Raw genomic sequence first — 24,753 nt, forward strand, 5'->3', positions numbered from 1 at the left:
TACTCCATCTGTTGCAATTGCATATGTCATGTAGCCTCTAGAAAATTTCTCTGAACACTCATGAGAAGCTGAGAGTGAAAAAAGTGAATAGCATCTTAGGGTTACTATGAAAATCGTTTTGACCTCACAAACTCACTGAAAAGTTTTGAGAGTCCCCAGATCACACTTTGAGAACCACCAACTCAGAACAATGTTTATTTGGTGCTAATTAGGTACAGAGGTAAATAAAACCCATAATTACTTATGTATAAGCACATACATCAGGGAGAAATAATAACATACCTCTGCTTTAGCCTTACCTATATTCATACAGTTTGTTTTCCTGTATTATGAACTGTTCTGTTAGTTCTGCTGACAATTTTTTTCTTAAAAGATGTATAGGTAGATATAAACCTTTGGCCAAAATATGGTCTCATTCTGTCAATCTGCATGAAAAATAACCACAAATTTTGACTCGTGCAATTTTAAACCTTATTTTAGAATGCCCTTTTTTAAAAAAAATAAATTTCCTGTTTTGAAAAATTATAGATTTAGAAGGAGTTGCAAAAATATGTACAGAGAAGTCCTGGGTGTACTTTAGCCAGTTTCTCCCGAAGATAATACTGTGCCTAGTTGTAGTATGATGTGAAAACCAGGAAATTGACATTGGTACAACCCACAGAGCTTAGTCAGATTTCACTGGTATTGTGTGTGTGTGTGTGTGTGTGTGTGCTCGTGTGTGTGTAGTTCCATGCAATTTTATCCCGTGTGTACATTAGTATGACAACTATGACAATCGAGATCCAGAACTGTTCCATCACCACGTGGCTCCCTTTATAGCCAGTCTTATCCCCCCCTCAGCTCCCTCCCCAACACTAACTCCTTAAAACTGCTAATTTATTCAGCATCTCTCTAATTTTATTATATTATATAGAGTGTTATATAAATGGAATCATACAGCATGCAACCTTCACTCAACACAATACCCTTGAGCTCCATCTGCCTTGCATGGATATCAATAATGTATTCCTTTATGTCGCTACATAGTATTAGCTCATGTGGATATACCATTGCTTGTATAACTATTTATCTACTGAAAGTGTTTGGGCTGTTTCCAGTTTTTATCTTTTATAAATTTATAAAGCTGCTCTGAACCTCTCTGTATATAAGTTTTGTATGAACATAATTTTCGTTTCTTTGAGATAAATGCCTGAGTACAACTGTTGGGTTATATGGTCGGTTTTATAAGAAACTCCCAAATGGGGCACCAGGGTGGCTCAGTCGGTTAAGCATCTGCCTTTGGCTCAGGTCATGATCCCAAGGTTCCGGTACCGAGCTCCACATCAGGCTTTCTATCCAGTGGGGAGTCTGCTTCTCTGCCCCTCCCCTAGCTGATGCTTTCTCTTTCTCTCTCTCGTGTGCCCACTCTCTCTCTCTCTCTCAAATAAACAAAATCCTTTTTTTAAAAAGAGAAAGAAGTTCTCAAATGATTTTTCATTTTATTTTTCCCCAGCAATGTTTGAATTATCCTATTTCTCTGCACCCATACCAGTGTTTGGTATTATCATTATGTTTTGTTTTAGCTATTCTGATGGGTATATACTATTTTGCTGTAGTTTTAATTTGCATGTTACTAAAGGTTGATGATGTTAAATGCTTTCCATGTATGTATTTGCCATCTGTATATCCTTTCTGCTGCAAAACCTATTTTCTTCTTCTCTCTCTCTTTTAAAAACATTTTGTTTATTTATTTGAGCGGGGAGGGGCAGGCGAGAGGGAGAGAGAGTATCTTAAGCAGATTCTCTGCTGAATGCAGAGACTGACTTAGGGATCAAGGTCATGACCCTGAGGCCATGACCTGAGCAGAAACCAAAAGTCAGTCACCTAAAAGACTGAGCCACCCAAGTGCCCCTGCAACAGCCATTTTCTAATTAGATTTTTTTTTCTATTGAAATTTGAGAGCTTAGTGTCTATTCTAGATACTAACACTTTGTTGGATATGTGGCTTGCAAATATTTTCTTCAAGTCTCTACCTTGTATTTTTATCTTCTTGACAAAGCATTAACCCATAATTTAGACGAGGTCCAATTTATTAATTTTTCTTTTATGTGTCATGTTCTGTTGTTAATCCTAAAAACTCTTAACCTAGTCCTTGGTCCCCCCAATTTTTTTTCTATTTTTTTTCTAAAGATTTTATAGGTTCTCATTTTACATTTGTCTATAATTCATTTTCAACAATTTTCATGCAAGGTATAAGATTTGTATTTAATTTTTGTTTATTTGTTTGCCTATGGATGTCCAAGTGTACTGGCGCCATTGTTGAAAAGGTTGAATTCCTGTTAAATTGTTTTGGCATCTTTGTCAAAAGCCAGCTGGCCATATTTGTGTAGGTCTATTTCTGGGTTCTCTATTTTGTTCTTCTGGTCTATGTATCTATCCCTCTGCCAATACCACTCAACTTTGATTACTGTTGCTGTATAGTAAGTCTTAATACTAGGAACAGCGATTCCTCCCTTTCTTTCTTAAATTGTTTTAGCTATTCTAGATCTTTTGCCTTTCAATAATAATCTTGTCTCTGTATACAAAAGCTGTTTTGGGGTTTGGATAGGCATTTCATTCAATGAAAAAGATCAATTTGGAAACAACTGACACCTTTACCATGTTGAGTCTTCCAGTTCATAAACCTGATATGTTTCTCCATTTATTTAGGTTTTCTTTAATTTATTTCATCAGTTTTTTTGTAATTTTCAGCAAAGGAATCCTGTATATATGTTGGTAGATTAAGTATTTTATTTTCTTTGGAGCAATTGTAAATGGTATTGTGTTTTAAATTTGTTTTCACGTTATTGTTTTTAGTATGAGGAAATGCAGTTCATTTTTGTGTGTTGATCTTACAACATGCAATCTTGTTGAACTTACTAATTAGTTCCAGGACCTTTGCTGTAGGTTCCTTTTTTTTTTTTTTTTAAACATAGATGATCGTGTCATCTACATATATGATAATTTTATTTCATCCCTTTTATTTTGTGTGTCTTTAATTTCTTTGTCTTGCCATTTTAAACTGGCTAGAACTTCCAGGACTATACTGAATAACAGGTAAGAGTGGACATCCTTGCTATGTTGATGATCTTGGGGGGAAAACATTCATTTTTTCACCATTAAGTATGATGTCAGCTGCAGTTTTTTTGTAAATGCTCTTTATCAAGTTGAGAAAACTTTGACTCTTGTTTGTAGAAACTTTTTATTATGAAAGAGTATTGAATGCTGTCAACTGATATATCAAATCATTTTTTTTCTTCTTTATCTTACTGATATGGTAGATTACATTAGATGACTTTCGAATATTGAACCGACCTTGCATATGTGAATTATTCCCAGTAGGTCATATATAAATCTTCTTATACATTGCTGAGTTTGATCTGCTATTATTTTGTTTAGGATTTTTGCATCTAATTTCATGAGGTATACCAGTCTTTCATTTTCTTTCTTGTGTTCTTTCTTTCTTTCTTGTGTGCTGTTTTTCTTTCATACTGAATTGGTCTAGTTTTTGTGTCAGAGTAATTGTGGCTTCACAAAATAAGTTGGAAACTATTCCTCCTCCTCTATTTTCTAAAAGAGTTTCTGTAAAGTTGGTGCTAATTCTCCTTTAAATGTTCTGAATTATCTTTTTATTGGTAATTGATGCTCTGTTCATCTTATCTCTCATGGTTTGAACATGAGTAATCCATAACACTTTCACTTAAAAAATAGGAATAAAAACTTGCCCATTTTATCTTATATGAGGTTTTTGTAGGAAATGTAGGGGTACAATCCAATTCCCTGTTTGCCCATTCTCAGGTGCGGTGAGGTCAGTGCTGGATATGGTCAATCATTCAGCTGACAATGGCTAGCCTGATCTTATGCACTCAAAATGCTTAGGTAAAGCTGTATCTACAGGTATAAATAAGTCAAGAAATGCATTTAGGAAAACTCTGATAAACATTCTCTGCTGTCTGCTCTTGCCACATTGCTGGATTAGCATTTACTGTTGCACACTGATAATGAAACTTAGAGCTCACTACTCACAGTGAATAAAAAGCGGGAAAGAGGGACACCTGAGTGGCTCAGTTGGTCAAGCAACTGCTTTTGGCTCAGGTCATGATCCTAGAGACCCTGGATTGAGTCTCACATCGAGTCCCACATCAGGCTCCCGGCTCAGCAGAGAGTCTGCTTCTCCCTCTGACCCCTCCCCTCTCATGCTCTCTCTCTCTCAAATAAATAAAATAAATCTTAATTAAAAAAGCAGGAAAGACATTATCCTTTCCTTCTGTTCTCCCACCTGGGAGTGTAGGACTGGGAAGGATGAACTCAAATGCTTATACATTTTATATATCACATATAAGCTTATCTATTTTATATGAGCTTATCTCTCTCTTTCGCCTTCTCTGTCTTCTTAGATATTATCTAGTTTAAGTTTCATGTCTTACAATTAAGGACACTGAGGCTTAGCAGAATGATGTATTTAAAAAGAGAATTTTTTATCTGCATTAAGTCCAATTCTATTGATTTATATGTGAAATGGAAAGATTTGATTTCCTAGCTCTTTCCTAAGGAAAAATTGTTTTCTTATTTACATGGCTCCCGAGTGTGTTTGGAGCTATAAGCTGAGGGGTCAAGACACTGATGAGTATTATTAGTAGTCCTGTTAAAACTACTAGTTGTTTTTATGACTGGTAAGCCAATTTTAGAGTAACTTTGTTTACCTTTTCTGTTTTGCAGGAGAGCCATGGATTCCTACAGAAAATACGCAGCTGTCATTCTGGCCACATTGTCTGTGTTTCTGCATATTCTCCATTCCTTTCCTGATGGAGAGTTTACAATGCAGGGTATTGTGACTGAATGGATTTGCAGTAATAAGAAAAACACACATTTCTAGATGTACATCAATAACTCCATTAATTACATTTCCACCTCCTTTTCAAATGTGATAAATCTTTGCTGCTGGGTACATATCCAGACACTTTTCGATTATACACATAAAGTTAAATTAGGTTCAGATAATGTATAGTGAAAATTTATCTAACATGTCCATTTAAATAGCAGCATATACATTTTCGTCTGAAATAGATTACTTATTATTCTTTATCTGAGTTTTATAAGTAGAAAATGCTCCTTATTTAGTTAGCTCAATTTTTTAAAACATTTTTCCTGGAAGATTTGAGAAGATTTTAACATTTCCTCTGTAGACGAATTTTCGCATCAGTTAGCAAATGAGAAAAACAAAACCATTTTATGCAGTACATTTGTTTTGCTGTATTGTTTGAAAAATCTCATAGAGTAGCTGATATAATTCTGTATGTGATGAAACTGTGAGCTACTCTTGTTTATGCTTTTTCTTAGACAATTGGTAATATTTTAATCCCAGTTCTCAAGTGTGGATGCGCCCCATCTGATATCAGGGCTCTCCATTCACCAAGCTTTCTTAATTCTGACATATTTTTCTCTGTCAATATTTGGAGTTTCCATGGGGGAAAAAAAACAATAGCATGTTCTAAAGGGGAAACTGTTTTGCCTCTGGGCAAAATTCTCCTTTCAGATGAGCATGGTGTTTTCATCTGTCAAGTTTTGTGCTTCCTATAGGTGTGCTATTAACACGGATAGAGAATCCATGGCTGAAGAGACAGAAACAACTCTTTTTTTTTTTTATGTTTATGTGAGAAACTACTACTCTTGAGATCTCTCATGCATATCTGCAAAAATTGTTTTCCATGAAAATAAATACAATCAGTACAAATAGATACTATGTATGAAAGTTAACAGCCAAAAAATGTTTATTATTTTCCTTCTATTTCCAATGGAAAAAGAATATTTACCATCTCATAATCAGGGAAAACTCAGGTTCTTTTTTTAAATTTTATTTTTCAATTAAAAAAAATAAGCTCTATGCCCAGCGTGGGGCTCAAACATATAATCCTGAGATCAAAAGTCATATGTTCTGCCACTTGAGCCATTTCTTTTTGAGTCATTTTTGGATTATTTTACTCTTTGTCTTTTTTGGTAGTAGGTTGCCCAGAATGCAAGCTAAAGGAAAACAAATACTTCTCCAAGTTGGGTGCCCCAATTTTTCAATGCATGGGCTGCTGCTTCTCCAGAGCGTATCCCACTCCAGCAAGGTCCAAGAAGACAATGTTGGTCCCAAAGAACATCACTTCAGAAGCCACATGCTGTGTGGCCAAAGCATTTACTAAGGTGAGAACTTAGAGGGCCCCAAAAGTTTTCTAATAGTGCAACCTGAGAAATGTCCCCAGAACACATCCAAGGGGTTTCATGTCAGAAGTGTCTAATGACCCATCCTTTGCTTGACATTGGTACACGGATTTGTCCCCTTACATCAAAAATAACCTGTGGGGACAAACTGGACTTATTCAGAATGCAAGGAACAGCTGTGGAGGTGATGAGGGGTGGGTTGGAAGAGAGTATAACGTATGTACACAGGGCAAACCCAAACTTTTAGAGTGAAATATTAGCTGAAATAGAGAATGTGTAAACAGAACAAGCATCTGTTTAGTCCGGCTGCCTACAGACAACGTTATTTAACATTTTTCAATTTTGTCCCTCCCTCCCTCCATCCATCCATCCATCCATCCATCTTTTTTCTTACTTTCCTTTTAGGCCACAGTGATGGGAAATGCCAAAGTGGAGAACCACACGGAGTGCCACTGCAGTACTTGTTATTATCACAAATCTTAAATGTTTTGCAAAAGAGCATGTTGATGACTGCTGATTTCCTGGAGTGAAAAGTTAATTTTTCAGTGTTTATGGCCTTGTGAGATAAAACCCCTTTTTCCTTACCATACTCCTTTGGTGTGCTTCAGGGATGTACTGCAGCTTTATTGCCTTTCTCGTTATCCTACAGTATAATCAGAAGTCTAGTTCTTTTCATTTGGAGTGAAGTACTGCATTTAGCATGAACATAAAAAGCTGGTTCCTCTGGAAATAAAGCCTTTTAAATCATCATTCTATCATTGGATTCTAATTTTTTTCTTAAGGGTTTAAGCCAGGTACTTTTGATAAGATTAATTGAAGGGAGGGAGCCAATGGGTGAGCCAGGGTCCCATGCACTCAATGACGCCAGAGAACACTGATCTTGCCAAGATCCTTCTGGTAAGATCCAGAAGTACGTCCTCTAGCCAGTGGGCTAGTTTTAAAACAACCTGTTGGGTTGAGGAAAGAAAACACAAGAACCTCCATTGCTATTCATTTTTATATCACCCCTTTGATGACTTTTATAAAAGTATATATACATCAGTATGGTAATAAATGTATAAAATTTATAAATAAATAATTATGCATAGATTGAGGACGTTTGATCAGACACTTTCTATTGGAAGAAATGTGCAAAATTAGGGAAAAAGAATTAGAGAACACTGCTGTAAGTTTTGAGCAAGACAAAATCCTTCCCAGCCTGAAGATCCTATCCACTTGGCTTATACCTAGCCAAAAAAAAAGAGTACATTTTATTAGTCCTTGGCAACAACGTTGCAACTGAATGGTGGTTAAGGAAAGGGCATTGTTGTCCTCAATAAAAATTGGGCACTGCTTTGATATCCCACGGACATTGGCTCTTACTGTCCACATTCAAGCCTAGAAGGGAGTGAATAAATGATGAGCAAAGTACTCACCGAGCCCTCACTGTGGGCTAGACGGGGTGCCAAGCTTTTTACTTTAGTAGAATTTTATGTAGTTGTATCCAAATGCTTAAGAGTGGTGTCACATTTATTGAGTATTTATACTTAAAAAGAGAGATGGCCCTTCCTCTGAGGCTCATGGCTTTCTACATCACATTATATTAGCTCTGGAAGAGATCAAAGCCACTCAAAAATTCTCTCCCAAAGGAGCCTGAAATTTAAAAAAAAAAAAAAAAACAGAAAAAACAAAAAAAAAAAACCCACACTGGTCACAGATAAAGGTTTCAAAATAATTTCAGTTACCATTAATTTGTCAAGACTCCACTTCTAAATGAAAAACTAGTTCCTAACAGGTTGGTAAACACACCGGGTATCAGGATAAAAAATTAAAATGAGTGCATGTACTTTTAAAGAAAAACACATGAAGATATTACTCCATTTGTTCATTCGTTCGTTTATTATACATTTATTTAGCATCTAGTAAGTGCTGGCATGTTGTTACATTATGGGGATTCAGAGATACCAGGATTCCTGGAAAGATAAGGTGGAGAAAATATAATGTAGCTTAATTCAAGAGAACAGTGGAGCTGATCATTAGTTCATACAGATATTTAATAGATATTCACTGAGAATCTACCATGTGTCGGGTCTGGAGAGCTCGTCGGGGAATTCCTCAGGAGAGGAAAGCTACTGACCTCCCCTTGATCAGAGTGTCCTTGTCCATCTGGGATCATCTAATTGACAGATGGGGAGGAGACATTCTTATGGTCATTCAGATCAGTCAGATCAACCCTGGAGAACATTAGGATGAAATGTCTTGGCTATACTGACTTCCCATCTGGGCATGGGCCAGGCATGGTGCTGGGCTTGGGAAGGTCAAGATGAGTAAGACACAGACTTGCTCTGCAGCCATCCACAGTCCACTGGGGAACAGAGACATAGGCAAAGAATTACAATCTAATGGGATACATGCTATGTGAGAGGTAACTTTGGTGGCACAAAAACAGGGATGGTTAACTCGGCCTGGTAGGGTTTGTCATGGACAGCTTCACAGGGCAGATAATACTTGAGTTGGGCCTAATAGTGAAGCAGAGAGATGGGGGAGGGACTCAGTCTAGTTCGAGGAAAACCGTAAAAGTAAACATCCTGAGATGAGAACAGGTGTGATGCTCACAGAATTGCAAGAAGTTCAGTGCGACTGGATCACAGGGAGATGGATAAGTCCTGCAACCGCAGAGACAAACGAACACTTGTCAAAGTCCTTGTATAACATGCAGAGAATGTGCACTCCAGCTAGGACAGCAGCTTCTCAAACTAGAGGGCCTGAGGGTTCCAGAAGCTGCAGGATAAAACGCCCTTTTCTGCAAGATCGATTTTGCTTGAAGCTTTGGGGAAATATTATTTTGATTTTAAAACCAAGACCAACACATTATAGAATAGAATGTAAAATTGTAAAAATCAGAGTAAAAAAAGAAACTTTGTGCTGAGAGTGGGGCCCTCCAGACCCTGCTCTTCTGACCCCCCCACACCTACTGCGAGCTTGCCTTAGGAGTACCTGAATAGAGGAGGTCTTATTAAAGAATTAATATGGTCAGCTTTCCACTTTGGAAAAATCATTTTGGGAGCAAGCAAATGAGAGACTGGACCCAGGAGCACAAGTTTGCAATTGTCTTGGCACGAAAGAGTGCTGGCAGTGAGGATGAGAGTAAGAAAATGAGGTGGAGTTGAGAGGAATTAGGAGGAAATGAGGAGCTAATTGTGGGTGCGGCTCCTGGCTCTTTGGGTGGCTGGTGGATGACTGGGTCAATAACCAGGAAATGGAAAAGGTTTGCATGGCAGCAGAGGGGGGAAATGACATTCAGTCTGGGGCCCGTGAGTTAAGGCGTCTAAGGAATATCAGGTGAACTTGTGTGATAGGCAGCCTGTATAGTGACACGGAGCTCAGGAAAGGACTCCAGCCCCGAGGTGCAGGCTTGAGGGTCGTCAGGGGTGGGCGAGGCCAAAAGCACGGGGGCGTCTAGGATTGCTCAGGAGAGCATGAATGTGTGATGAAGAGATGCTGGCCCACCAACCATGGATTCTGGGCCAGCCTGGCTGAGAAAATGATTATGTCTTGTGCGACAGTCGAGTTGAAAGCCCTGATATGACCTCTCTAGAGAACAGATTACAATCTCAACCATAAAAGCAGCGAGGCAGAAGAGAGGCAGGCATGGGGGCTGGACATTTTGTTTTAAGCTTATCTGTGAAAAATTCCTAAAAGAAAGAGGTAGAACGAGCACGTGTTTGAGGGATTAGTCTATCCAAAAAAATCTCTACCATTTACCTCAGCCAGAAAGCTGCCTGAAAGTCTACCATTTGAGATTCTTTCCTTAGGACAAAGACACAGTCTCCTGGGCATCTCCCCGCCCCCTCCCCCCAACACATCTGATGGAGGCAACATAGTTGACCATTAACCTGAAAGATAAGATAAACAGACCACTAGGTCTGTCTGCTCGGGTCATGGACCCTGGTCACTAGGTAGAGAGGGGTGTCAGGCAGAATGATGAAAGGATAAAACAAAAAAGCTAGACTTCTACTTCTCTGCAGTTGCATCAAGAATCCTGGAGCTATAACTTCTAAGTGATTACGGGGATGCCACTGATGATGAGAGCTCAACGAGGAGGCCAGGGAACAAGGATGGTTCCTGTGACTCAGTCTGTCTCCTGAGAGCAGAAGGAAAGGGCAGCAAACAATGAGAGGGAAAGAGACACAGGGAAGGGAAGAGAAAGAAGAATGGAGGGGGTAGAAAAAGTTGGGGCAGGAAAAACGTGTGAGAGGGACGGGGGAGAGGCAAGAAGGGGTGCTGGAAGAGTTTGCAGCCTCAGAGGTGGCTGACCTAGATTAAAGCAGAGAGGGAAAAGTCATGGCTCTACAGGCTGCCACCTCATCCTCCACCATTGCCAGAACCCAAGTAATCACCCAAAGTGAAGACCTCTAGCCATTCTGGAGCCTTTGTGCAAATGGATGAAAATGCCCTCTCTGGGTAGGCAGAGCACCTTAAGTAAATGGCTTCAGAACTAAATGGCACAGAAAAGTAGATATCAGTCCTTAATACCTTTGTGTAGTCCACACACTGTGCAACTTTCCATGCCAGCCACAACCATGACCTCTTTATCTTAATATGACTGTGGGAGATAATGTCCTAAACTGGTGAGAATCTTAGATTCCACGTGTCTCCAATTCCAATCTGAGATTCCAAATGTTGATTCCTAATATTCTTATAGTGTTGGGAGGCTTCTGGAGAAAATATTCCCCCAAATAGTTTGGTTTTGCTTTTACCAGCTATGCGGAAACTAGAAGAATCTGGTCCAACAGGAAGGTAAAACCAGAGAATACACATGTAAATGACCATGAAGCTGACATGAAGAAGTTGGTTAGGACCACAAACCTCAAGAGGTCCAGAGAGGTCCAGTCACTAGATAAAAAGTTAATCGATGTCAAACCACCTGACATCAGTACAGCACTTCTACTTTCTCAAAGCTTTCTGTGCCTCATGTCGGTGTGTCTGACTCAGCCCTTTGTGGACTGCAAGTCAGGGCAGGTGGCACTGTCTCCATCTGACAATTGAATAAATGGAGGCACAAAGAACTTTGGTTGTACAGGGACTGAGAATGTATTGAACCCTGGGTCTCCCCATATCCAGTTTTGTGCTGCTTCTTTCAAATTCCAACTTCCTCTCAAGGTATGAAGTGTTTAACTGCAAAGAACCTATTTTTCCTTGGGTCCCGAATCGGCACTCTCTTGGAGATTTGCTCAGGGTGAAATGCCATGTTAGTAAAAGAAATGAAGTCTGAACTATGAATTGTCCACTGATGTTTTATCTGAAGGTAGAGCTTCAGTTTTACCATTATGACATTTTGTTTTTGTTTTTGTTTTTGGTTCATTCAACACCTCCTTCAGACACGTTCTTTTTGAACTTCATTAAGAGAAACACAAAGTGATTTCTCTCTTCTGAAACCCAAGTAGGATTTCCATATTCTCCTATTCGAAACTGGGTAGCATATGGAATTGTAAATATTAAATGTTGTTTTCACAAAGAACTAAAGCCAAGTCTGAGTTGCCTGAAGCAAAGAGAGAAATTAATTATTGCATCAAACTTCAAAATGGGGGACATAAAAAGGAAATAACGGTTGGATTTTTTAAATGAATTTCCCTCTGGAACCCTAGAGAAATGTGTGCTCTGATAAGTACTTGCCTATTGAACCTGTCTTCCAGAGCTCACTCATCTGAAGGACTTGCAAGCCGAGGTTTTGGGAAGAGAGTGAGGGAAATGGGGGTCAGGGAGGAGTCTCTGAAGAAGCAGCCAGAGAGTTTGGCACATAACTGAAAGTTGGTGATGTTTCTAATGAAGCTATTCTGCTGTTTTTAAAGCCATTTCCATGAATGAAATGTTTGCAGAAAAGTAGGAGAGTAAAGCTGGGAAGCACAGAAAACTATATCCATTTTCTCCAAATGCTCTTGATCACAAAGCGATCACTTATTCAGTTGTAAATTATCTGTAACAGTAATTGATTCTCAAGTAAGTTGATATTAAGTAGAATTTCAGCATGTACAGATTTCCTTACACATACCTTTTTCTCAATTGCAACTCCTGTTGGGGATAACTAGAAAAAGGAGGCATCAGGGCTAGGTCTGGGAAACAGAGGGGAACTGGGAGGCAAAGCAGAAGTAGTGGTTTGCCCAAGACGGTTTCAGAGGGATGAAAGAAGAGGAAGAAAGGAAACCTGGGCTTGACCTAGAAATGCACCTGTGTTTTGTGAAGACGGAGGAAGTGGGATGGGTGTGTGGATAAGGAAGTGCTGGCAGATGCTTGGGTTGAAGTTATGGTGGGAGAAATTAAAGACTTAACTTTGAGTATTAGGGAGACAATTTCCTTTTTTTAAAAGATCTTACTTATTGGGGCACCTGGGTGGTTCAGTGGGTTAAAGCCTCTGCCTTCGGCTCAGGTCATGAACCCAGGGTCCTGGAATCAAGCCCCACATGGGGCTCTCTGCTCAGCAGGGAGCCTGCTTCCTCCTCTCTCTCTGCCTGCCTCTCTGCCTACTTGAGATCTCTCTCTGTCAAATAAGTAAATAAAATCTTTAAAAAAAAAGATCTTATTTATTTATTTGAGAGGGAGGAGAGACAGAGACAGAGTGAGCAGGAGCAGAGGGGAGGGGCAGAAGGAGAGGGAGAAGCCCCAGTGCGGGGCTCAATCCCAGGCCGTGAGATTATGACCTGAGCCAAACTGACTGAGCCACCCAGGAGCCCCCAGGGAGAGAATTTCTTAACTATTTAAACTAAATTATAGTCACTCTAGTGACTGTGTCTCTGTTACCACACTGTGATGTGGAAGACATCTGCTTAGATAGAGTAAGCTCTGAAGGTGTGCCCCACGGTTCCTGAAGCTGAAGACACAAGGGCTCAGCACGGCATTGTGAAGCTGAGCCCGGCCAAGAGGGGCCTCTCCCCTCTGCTCCCTCCTCTAGTTCATCAGTCAGAGGCAGAGACACCGCACCTCGTGGACAGATGGTACACGGAGTGTTTGGAGGAGTTGGAGGGTGAGGCCGGTGAGCCTGTGTGCTTTCCCAGGGATGTCTGGCAGGATGGGTCTAGCTGTCTGGGTACATTTGTCTTCATCTTGATGCCATCCTTCTGTTCATTTGCCTCTCCTGTGCCCTTTTAGTGACATTCAACTAGCTGCAGGGTGACAGTTTTAATGCATGGGTACTCAGCAAATTATAGCTTCAACATTATTCAGAGATATTGGATGAGCTAAAGATAAAGCTCAACATCTATTCACATTATTACATGAATTTCAACATGACAACAGTCCATGAAAGAAAAGGAAAAGCCATCGGTTCCTTTATATAGCGTTTATACTATTATTAAGTTTTGAATGCTTGTGAAATAGCGGCTTGAAAATTCTTTTACTCCCAACATGCACAATGTTTTCAGCTGGTAAGGACTATCCAGAATTGGAAGAGATTGTCATTAAAAAGACTTGATGAGGAGTTTGACATCTTTTATATATTTATATATATATTTATTTATTTATTTAAAATCACGGCCTATGTGGACATCTCGAAATACCTGTCTGTTCATCCCATTTGTTTTCCTGTGTGCCATTAGGTGAAAGGTTAGGAAGCAGTAGGATAGAAGGCAAGATTTTTTTAAAAACACAAAAAAGATTGGTTGCTGTTTACAACAAAGCATACACAAACACATCTACTGAACATTCAGGAAAGAGATCCTGAAAAATGTTTAGCAAGATAAGGAACGGAAATAGAATTAATTATATAGTAACCTGTTATATAATTTAAGATGTATGAAATTCCATTAACATTATCTTCATTTGGTTCACTGCCTTTATCATTTTACATTAGTGAACATAAAAATATTTCTAAGTAGGGGCGCCTGGGTGGCTCAGTGGGTTAAAGCCTCTGCCTTCGGCTCGGGTCATGATCCCAGGGTCCTGGGATCGAGCCCCGCATCGGGCTCTCCGCTCCGCGGGGAGCCTGCTTCCTCCTCTCTCTCTCTGCCTGCCTCTCTGCCTACTTGTAATCTCTCTCTCTCTCTCTCTCTCTGTCAAATAAAATAAAAATCTTAAAAAAAAAATATTTCTAAGTGCCTTCATAGGTTCATTCTGTCAAGTCCATTTTCTCTCCTGTGGTTGGAAAAAGGGCTACAGAAGATTTTTTTCATCTCTGTGGACTCATTTCCTTGTGTGTCTCCTTACTTGATTTTGAGAGCTGAATTTGGGTAGGATGGTGAGAATGACTTACTTAAGATTTCAGAGAGTTCTGGGCCTAGTTTACTGTAGAGATAAATTGGGACTGGGGATCCTGGCCTTCTCTTTTTGAAACATAAAATTGAACTTTAAATTAGTTTATTTAGGAGATATTGCTGAAAACCACTATGCTTTTAATGTATTTGTTCCTCCCCACTTTTACTGAGATATAATTGACATATAACATTGTATTTGCTCAAGGTATACAACATAGTGATTTGATATATGTTTATATATCATAAATATATCATATATGCTTATATATCATATATTATATGTGAAATCATTGCCGCAGGTTAACATCCATCACCTCACAGAGATACAATTTTTTTCATGTGATGAAAACTTTTAAGATCCACTCTCTTAGCAACTTTCTTTTTTTTTTTTTTTATTTAAATTTTTTTTTTAAGATTTTTTATTTATTTATTTGATAGACAGATCACAAGTAGGCAGAGAGGCAGGCAGAGAGAGAGAAGGGAGGAAGCAGGCTCCCCGCTGAGCAGAGAGCCCGATGCGGGGCTCGATCCCAGGACCCTGGGATCATGACCTGAGCCGAAGGCAGAGGCTTTAACCCACTGAGCCACCCAGGCACCCCTCTTAGCAACTTTCAACTATATAATACGGTATTGTTAACTACTGTATAATGTTAAATACCATATTGTTAATACGGTATTGTTAAAAGTCACTGTGCTGTACATGACATCCCCAAGTCTTATTCAGCTCCAGAACTTTGAAGGATAGTGTCCCTCCACATATCCATTGTTTGCTGAAGGAGAGGAGTTGTAGCTGGACCACTTTGCTGTCCTAATCTGCCCTCCCTATGCCCTCAGGAGCACGAAGGGAAGAGAAGGTAAAGGAGTGGTAGAGAAAGACTGAAGTTAGGCAGGTTTATGGGCTTTCTCTCTGAGCACCTCACAAACTTTCCTCTCAAAGAATTCTACCCCATGTCTTTGAAGAAATTTTGTTATCAATTCCGCAGTTTTCCTAAGGGTACCTCCAGTTGCATCAACCTTTGAAGATTTCAGGCTCTTTTATTCCATATACCAGTAAGTATTTGATTATATTTTAGAAGAGAAATAATATACTTTTACCTTTTAGCATGACCAGTTTCAATGTACAAATGGGAAGCAGCAATTTGTGGTGAAATTTGGGGGTGTAGGACACCTTCCTGACGGCTGATGCTTAGCCCCACGCCAGGAACATTAAAATCTCTGAAATCCTCCTAGATTCCCACACAGGGCCATTTGAGTCCCAGATGGCCCCTTTGCCTTTCAGAATTGTGCCTTTGGAAGTTTGATGAGCCTGGGAATTCAAGAGAGTTGTAGATTAAAATTATGTTATAAAAGGACAATAAATTTATGGCCAAAGGCAAGTTAGAAGTGGAGGGGAGGGTTGACAAACAGCTGTGTTCTCATTTCCAGAACTTCCTATATTAGTGTTTCCCTACCTTTATGTTTTCCCCATTAACAGCTGACTTGAAGGACTGTGTGATACCCATTAGTAACAGGTGTTCACCGCTGCTTGGAAGGAGATGGTGTGGTTGGGCTCCCCCACAGGTGAATCTGGCACTCCCTCTAGGAGAATGTGCTTCTTCTCACACCTGCTCTCATACTCACTTGTAAGGTGACAACACATAATTTAAAACCTTACTGGCTACTTTATAACAGCTTTTGACATTATTCAAGGCTCCTAATCAATCTTTTCCAAGGTTTGAGGAGGAAATGAGTGGAGAGTTTTTGTCAGCGTAGAGTATTGTAGCGCAATCTTTCTACAAGGCTGATTTTATTTGAAAAGCTTAAATCAAATCTCTAGCTGAGGAACTTGACTTGATGGAGTTGGAAAGCACAGAACCAACCTAAAAGAATTCCCAGTGAGCAAATTTGGAGCAATTTGAACAAAATAAATAGCAAAATAATGGATTAAACCCATAATATAAATATCCATGAATCCTTGCTGATATAAATGCTTAACTGTATGAGCAAATGAGGACAAAATATAGCTTTTCCTTATGGCAGAATCCCAATTACTAGAAAGGGAAAGAATGAGAAAAATAGCAAGTTATCACCAAAGTAATAATTGTAGGATGCTGGATGCTAAAATTGGTGGGCAGAAGTTTGAGGAAAAAATAGGATGTTTACATCATCAAAAAAGAATTTGCTCAAAGACACCTACTCATTATAAAGGGAAAAGTCATAACTTTGTACCAGGAATAACGTGTTATCAACATCAAAGCCCCCCCAGAATGACAAGCCAAGACAGGCCAGAAATGCATAATAATCTCAATCTAATCTTGAGAAATCATCAAGCGCAAATTGAGGGAAAACCTACAAAATAACTGACCAGTTCTTTTTAAAAAGGTCAAGGTCATGAAAGACAAGGAGAGATGAGAAACCATCACAGATGGGAGAATAAGGAGACACACAGTTAACTGCAAAGTGGGGTTTTTGGGTTTGATCCCAGAACAGGAAAAGAACATTAGTGGAAAACTGGTAAAATCCAAATAAAATCTGTACTTTCATCAATAGCATGGTGCCTATGTTAATTTCTTGGATTTGATCATGTATTCTGGTTATGCAAGATGTTAACATTAGCAGGAGATGAGTGAAGGGTATATGGGAACTCTGTTCTATTTTCCTACTTTCCTGCAAATCTACAATAACTTCAAAATAAGTTTACAGAAACCCTCCTTATAATCATTTTCCTGTATCTCCTACTCTACTGTATTGAGTCTTTTTACAGTCATTGCTAATCTGTGTATGTGCCAAATTCTATTGTTTTTGTCTCTTTGCAGCATCTGACACTCTGAGCCTCTTCCTCCTTAAAACACTTTTTCCTTGCCTCCCACCACACTTTTTTCTCCTGGTTTTCCTCAACTCCAGCTGCTCTGTTTGAACTCATTTCCCATCTTTGTCTCTCCACAAGGTATTTCTCAGACTTTTGTCCTTTGTCCTCCTTTCCTTTGCCCATATGTTCTAAGGTTGCCTTGTAAATTAAAGTCCCCACTACTTAATGGTGATTCCAGGCTCTTTACAGTGGGCTCCAACCCAACCCTCCTGTCTCATTTTTTCCCCCCATATGATTCTGCCCACTTTCTGGCCACACCCAGCTTCTGTTTCACAAACATTTATATCCTTGCATGTTTCTGTACCCTTACTCTGGATGTTCTCACCACCTAGACAGCTTTCCTTCTTTGCTGCCCGGAATCCTGTTCATTGCTCCAGACTCAGTTCATGTGTCTTCTTCTCTGTGATGCCTTCTTTGATCTTCTCTAACAGTATTCACTCTCTCCTTTTACCCTCAAGTCATACTGGACCCCCTTCTACTATATCACATATTTGTCTACCCATCTGTCAAGCAACAAATACTTCAGAGCATCTGCTCTGTGGCAGGCCTTCATCAAGCAATAAGGACTTTGGAGCAACTGGTTTGTGCCAGGCCCAGAGCTAGGTTTTGTGTACACATTAGTGAGTGAAATAACATAGTCCTTCCCTTGAGGAGTTTAAGGTCAAGAGGCAAAGACAGAAAATAAATAAATGAGTGAATAAGTATATAACTACAAACTGTGGCAAGAGCTATAAAGAAAACCAATATCATGAAGTGATAGAGGATAGTGGGCTGGGACTGGGTAGATATTTTTAGGTAAGATAGATGAAGTCTCTTTTAAAATGACTATTCATTTTATAAAAATATCATTGTAAAATAATTCTCTCAATATGGAAAAACACAAAAATCAGTGCAAAAAATTACTCTTAATCCCACCACTCGGAAACAATCATCGTGAATAGATATTTTAATGCATACACACAGAGTAAATATGCTCACTAACATGGCCACACTGTATGTGCTGTTTTAATTTAGTTTCATTTGAATTCAACCTAAGTGAAGAAGATAGAATTGTTGGCTTTCAAATACATGTGTAATAGATATTCATTCTAAGACAATGATTCTCAACCTCGACCAACCTCGCTGTCCCTGAGAATGCCTTGAGGTGTGCTGGCTTGAGGTTGGGAAGGGTGGGGGTATTCATCTCTGCCTGGGATAGGAGGTTTGGGCAGGGGCCACTCTCCATGGTTGGGAATCTCTAAGGCAGGCGTTGACCCATAGACATCACCTCAGAAGGCAGAAAAGGAAATCCAAGGACTTTCCAGTCAGAGGCAATGGCTGTCTCCGTGCTCCAAGGCCTGCTGTGATGTGGTTTGAGTGAGGAAATCAGCCAGTACTCCAGCTTGGTGGTTCAGTGCTAGAGGCTGGGAAGTGAGGCGTTCTGGCTGAATCTGTGCGGGAGGCACGCAGGCAAAGGCGCTGCTCTAAGGAAGTGATTTTGTTCTCAGTTGAGTTTTGCTCTCAACCTATGTAAAGGGGTCAGTAATAGACTTATTCATGTTTTCGTTGAAAAAATTAGTAAAGAAATTCAGTTAAGCTGCTTAATTGTTCTTTAATCACAGACTGTTGTGACAGAATTTTCCTGACTTTCAATCTGCTTGAACATCTACCTAAGATACTTTTCTAGGTTTATTAGAGCCCTAATTCAATGCCTTTTCAGACTCTGAAAGTCTAGCTGCTAGTGGCTCCCCAGGTTTTAATTATCTCTGAATTCTTGGTGACTATGTACTCCCACACATTCCTTACTTTGTAGGATCTCCCTGACACTGACCTGCTATTCCTCAGTAAAGCCAGACTGGACTCTCCCAGGGCCACACCTGGGTCCCTGCCCCAATTCTTGCTCCAGCTGGGGCCATCTAATCCATGTTTCTGCCCCACCTAGAGTCCAGCTGACTTGTTGAAATAGAAAAAGCTGGCTGGTATGGCTGGAATGGATGAAGGTAGACTGGGCCACACCACAAAGTATTTGCTTTTGTCCTAAGTACAGAGAGAAGATAAATGCCAGTGTTCTCTGTCAGGCACCAATAACCTGCTTGTAGGAGATGAAGACAGTACAAAGCTCAGAGAGTAACTTTGGAAAGAGAATTTTATTATCAATTATGTGGCTGCAAATAATGGGCAATGATTATTGGTTAAGAAAATCCTAAATGTAATTTCCGCTCCGATAATGACTCTCCCTTGGTGCCCTGACTCATTTTCCCTAGTTCAATAAATGGAGAATACATTAATGATAGCACTGAAGAACAAAATGCAGAATGCCATGTTCCTTTAGGTAAGAGGTTCTTTTAATTTCCTAGTTAAAAAAAATCATAACCTCACTTAAGACTTTAAAAATTACAGATCCTTGTGCCTAACCCCAGACCTAATGAATCAGTCTTCCTAGTTTTTGAGCCAAAGTATGTGTATACTTGAAAACTTAACAGGTATTTCTTTTCTTTTTCCTTCCTTCCTTCCTCCTCCTCCTCCTCCTCCTCCTCCTCCTCCTCCTCCTCCTCCTCCTCCTCCTCGTGCCTAACCCCAGACCTAATGAATCAGTCTTCCTAGTTTTTGAGCCAAAGTATGTGTATACTTGAAAACTTAACAGGTATTTCTTTTCTTTTTCCTTCCTTCCTTCCTCCTCCTCCTCCCCCTCCCCCTCCTCCTCCCCCTCCTTTTTTACTAGCCTTTATGCCCAAAGTAGAGCCCAACTCAGAGCTTAGAACTCATGACCCCAAGATCAGGACATAAACCATGATCAAGAGTAGGACACTTAAGCAACTGAGCCACCCAGGTGCCCCCACAGGTGTTTCTTAAAGATTTAATTTCTGAATGTCTTTTTTTTTTTTTTTAAAGATTTTATTTCTAAATAATCTCTACATCCAACTCTGGGCTTGAACTCACAACCCTGAGATCAAGAATTGCATGCTCGGGGCACCTGGGTGGCTCAGTGGGTTAAAGCCTCTGCCTTCGGCTCAGGTCATGATCCCGGGGTCCTGGGATCGAGCCCCGCATCGGGCGCTCTGCTCAGCAGGGAGCCTGCTTCCTCCTCTCTCTCTGCCTGCCTCTCTGCCTACTTGTGATCTCTCTCTGTCAAATAAATAAATAAAATCTTAAAAAAAAAAAAAAAAGAATTGCATGCTCTACTGACTGAGCCAGCCAGGTACCCCTCCACAGGTATTTCTAATGTCCACCAATGATTGAAAAATGCTGTTCCAGATGATTCTTAAAATCCTAATTGGTGTAAGAATGCAAATAAGAATCCGGACAATTTTTGAAATTGTTTTCCTCAAGGACATTTGATCTTAGTTTTGAAGTACTGCTTGAAAATCCTTTGTTTTGCATTTCTTCATCCTTAACTCTCTCAAATAAACATCTTGGGCTAAGTTTCAGCAAGAGAAAGCAGCAATGATTATTGCCCTTATTCCCTGTGGTTTTGGCTCTATTCAAATTAGAGGAATTTCCCCAAAGGATTCATTTGTCATGTCACTTCACATTTTTATGTGAAGAAGGCTGGTTAGGGGGTTCTTATTAACACATAATCTTTCTTATAGGACACAGGCAATAAAAAATCACTGCTATTACAAACAACAACTCCATGAAGTCAGAGCACAAAGGAAAATGGTAAGTCTTTAACCTTGTCTTGACCAAATAAATTCAAGTGTTTGTTGGCTGTCCATTCTCTACTCAGAAGGGAAAGAGAAAAATGTTCCACTTAGTCACATTCTCTGATTGTTCCATTAATCAAAATATTAAAGAAGGCCTAGATGATTATTTTAACTAAAAGAGACAGATATTGGTGGAGTTCAGAAGAAATTTAATTTCCTGATCCAGGAATTAAACATACTGAAGTCATCTGCTTGGACTCTCTGTTCTTTCCAATGTGTTCACTTATTTAAATAACATTGAGTTTCCTGAACTTTTTTTTTTAAATTTCTCTTTTTTTAAATTAACATATAATGTACTATTTGTCCCAGGGGTACAGGTCCATGAATCGTCAGGCTTACACACTTCGCAGCACTCACCATTGCACATACTCTCCCCCATGTCCATAACACAACCACCCTCTCCATACCCTTCTTCCCCCCGGCAACCCTCGGTTTGTTTTGTGAGATTAAGAGTCTCTTTAAGTTTTTTTTCCCCTCTTGATCCCATTTTGTTTCATTTTTCCTTCCCTACCCCCAAGCCCCTTATGTTGCCTCTCAAATTCCTCATATCAGGGAGATCATATGATAATTGTCTTTGATGGACTTTATTCGCACGGCATAATACCCTCTAGTTCTATCCATGTCCTTGCAAATGGCAAGATTTCATTTCTTTTGATGGCTGCATAGAATTCCATTGTATATATATACCACTTCTTATTTATCCATTCATCTGTTGATAGACATCTAGGTTCCTTCCATAGTTTGGCTATTGAGGACATTGCTGCTATAAACATTCAGGTGCACGTATCCCTTCAGATCACTACATTTGTATCTTTAGGGTAAATACCCAGTAGTGTGATTGCTGGGTCATAGGGTAGCTTTATTATCAGCTTTTTGAGGAACCTCCCTGCTGTTTTCAAGAGTGGCTACACCAGCTTTCATTCCCACTAACACTGTAGGAGGGTTCCCCTTTCTCCACATCCTCACCAGCATCTGTTATTTCCTGTTAAAATTGTTAATTTTAACCATTCTGACTGGTGTGAAGTGGTATCTCATTATGGTTTTTATTTGCATTTCCCTGATGCCGAGTGATGCGGAGCCCTTTTTCATGTGTCTATTGGCCTTCTGGATGTCTTCTTTGCAGAAATGTCTGTTCATGTCCTCTGCCCATTTCTTGATTGGATTATTTGTTCTTTGGGTGTTGAGTTTGAAAAGTTCTTTATAGATTTTGGATACTAGCCCTTTATCTGATATGTCATTTGCAAATATCTCCTCCCATTCTGTCAGTTGTCTTTTGGTTTTGTTGACTATTTCCTTTGCTGTGCAAAAGCTTTTGATCTTGATGAAATCCCAATAGTTCATTTTTGCCCTTTCTTCCCTTGCCTTTGGTGATGTTTCTAGGAAGAAGTTGCTGTGGCTGAAGTCAAAGAGGCTGCTGCCTGTGTTCTTCTCAAGGATTCTGATGGATTCCTTTCTCACACTGAGGTCTTTCATTCATTTTGAGTCTATTTTTGTGTGTGGTGTAAGGAAATGGTCCAGTTTCATTCTTCTGCATCTGGCTGTCCAATTTTCCCAACACCATTTGTTGAAGAGACTGTCTTTCTTTCATTGGACATTCTTTCCTGCTTTGTTGAAGATTAGTTGACCATAGAGTTGAGGGTCTATTTCTGGGCTCTCTATTCTGTTCCACTGATCTATGTGCTGTTTTTGTGCCAGTACCATATTATCTTGATGATTATAACTTTGTAATAGAGCTTAAAGTCTGGAATTGTGATGTCACCAACATTGGCTTTCTTTTTCAACATTCCTCTGGCTATTTGGGGTCTTTCCTTGTTCCATATAAATTTTAGGATTCTTTGTTCCATTTCTTTGAAAGAAGTTGATGGTATTTTGATAGGGATTGCATTAAATGTGTAGATTGCTCTAGGTAGCATAGACATTTTCACTAGTTCTTCCAATCTATGAGTGTGGAACATTTTTCCATTTCTTTGTGTCTTCCTCAGTTCCTTTCATGAGTACTTTATCATTTTCTGAGTATAAATTCTTTGCCTCTTTGGTTAGGTTTATTCCTAGGTATCTTATGGTTTTAGGTGCAATTGTAAATGGGGTCGATTCCTTAATTTTTCTTTCTTCTGTCTTGTTGTTGGTGCATAGAAATGCAACTGATTTCTGTGCATGGATTTTCTATCCTAACACTTTTCACTGAATTCCTGTACAAGTTCTAGCAGTTTTGGAGTGGAGTCTTTTGTGTTTTCCACATAAAGTATCATATCATCTGCAAAGAGTGAGAGTTTGATGATTTCTTTGCTGATTTGGATGCCTTTAATTTCTTTTTGTTGTCTGATTGCTGAGGCTAGGACTTCTAGTACTATGTTGAACAGCAGTGATGATAATAGACATCCCTGCCGTGTTCCTGAGCTTAGGGGAAAAGCTCTCAGTTTTTCTCCATTGAGAATGATATTCGCTGTGGGTTTTTCACAGATGGCTTTGATGATATTGAGGTATGTACCTTCTATCCCTACACTTTGAAGAGTTTTGATCAAGAAAGGATGCTGTACTTTGTCAAATGCTTTTTCAGCATCTACTGAGAGTATCATATGGTTCTTATTCTTTCTTTTATTAATGTATTATATCAATTTGCGGCTGTTAAACCAAACTTGCAGCCGAGGAATAAATCCCACTTGGTTGTGATGAATAATCCTTTTAATGGACTGTTGGATCCTATTGGTTAGTATTTTGGTGAGAATTTTTGCATCTGTGTTCATCAAAGATATTGGTCTGTAATTCTCTTTTTTGATGAGGTCTTGTCTGGTTTTGGGATCAAGCTAATGCTGGCCTCATAAAATAAGTTTGGAAGTTTTCCTTCCATTTCTATTTTTTGGAACAGTTTCAGGGGAATAGGTATTAATTCTTCTTTAAATGTTTGGTAGAATTCCCCTAGGAAGCCGCCTGGCCCTGGGCTCTTATTTTTTGGGATATTTTTGATGACTGCTTCAATCTCCTTACTGGTTATGGGTCTGTTCAGGATTTTTATTTCTTCCTGGTTCTGTATTGGTAGTTTCCAGGTCTCTAGGAATGCATCCATTTCTTCCAGATTGTCAAATTTGCTGGCCTATAGTTGCTCATAATATGTTCTTATAATTGTTTGTATTTCTTTGGTGTTGGTTGTGATCTCTCCTCTTTCATTTATGATTTTACTAATTTGGGTCCTTTCTCTTTTCTTTTAGATAAGCCTGGCTAGGGGTTTATCAGTCTTATTAGTTTCTTCAAAGAAGCAGCTCCTAGTTTCATTGATTTGTTCTACTGTTTTGTTGGTTTCTATTTCATTGATTTCTGCTCTGATCTTTGTGATTTCTCTTCTCCTGCTGGGTTTAGGCTTTCTTTGCTGTTCTTTCTCCAGTTCCTTTAGGTGTAGAGTTGGGTTGTGTATTCGAGACCTTTCTTGTTCCTTGAGAAAGGCTTTTATCACTATATATTTTCCTCTCAGGACTGCAGTTGCTGTGTCCCACAGATTTTGAACAGTTGTGTTTTTGTTATCATTTGTTTCCATGAATTTTTTCAATTCTTCTTTAATTTCCTGGTTGACCCATTCATTCTTTTTTTTTTTTTTTTTAAAGATTTTATTTGTTTATTTGACAGAGAGAGAAGTCACAAGTAGGCAGAGAAGAAGGCAGAGAGAGAGGGGGAGGCAGTCTCCCCACCAAGCAGAGAGCCCGATGCGGGGCTCGATCCCAGGACACTGAGACCATGACCTGAGCAGAAGGCAGAGGGTTAACCCACTGAGCCACCCAGG

General features: G+C 39.5%; 1 protein-coding gene across 1 annotated transcript; it reads left to right on the forward strand.

Annotated features, from left to right (window-relative positions):
• Positions 1-4,732: 4,732 nt before the first annotated feature.
• Positions 4,733-6,708, forward strand: CGA (glycoprotein hormones, alpha polypeptide; the record flags this gene model as incomplete). The annotated part of the gene is made up of 3 exons (XM_080806174.1): positions 4,733-4,844; positions 6,023-6,207; positions 6,631-6,708. Exons 1-3 carry the CDS (start codon positions 4,745-4,747, stop codon positions 6,706-6,708), a joined length of 363 nt encoding a protein of 120 aa, XP_080662300.1. The 5' UTR covers positions 4,733-4,744.
• Positions 6,709-24,753: the final 18,045 nt, after the last annotated feature.

The sequence above is a fragment of the Martes martes genome (assembly GCF_963455335.1).
Source record: "Martes martes genome assembly, chromosome: 6".
Classification (NCBI taxonomy): Eukaryota; Metazoa; Chordata; class Mammalia; order Carnivora; family Mustelidae; genus Martes; species Martes martes.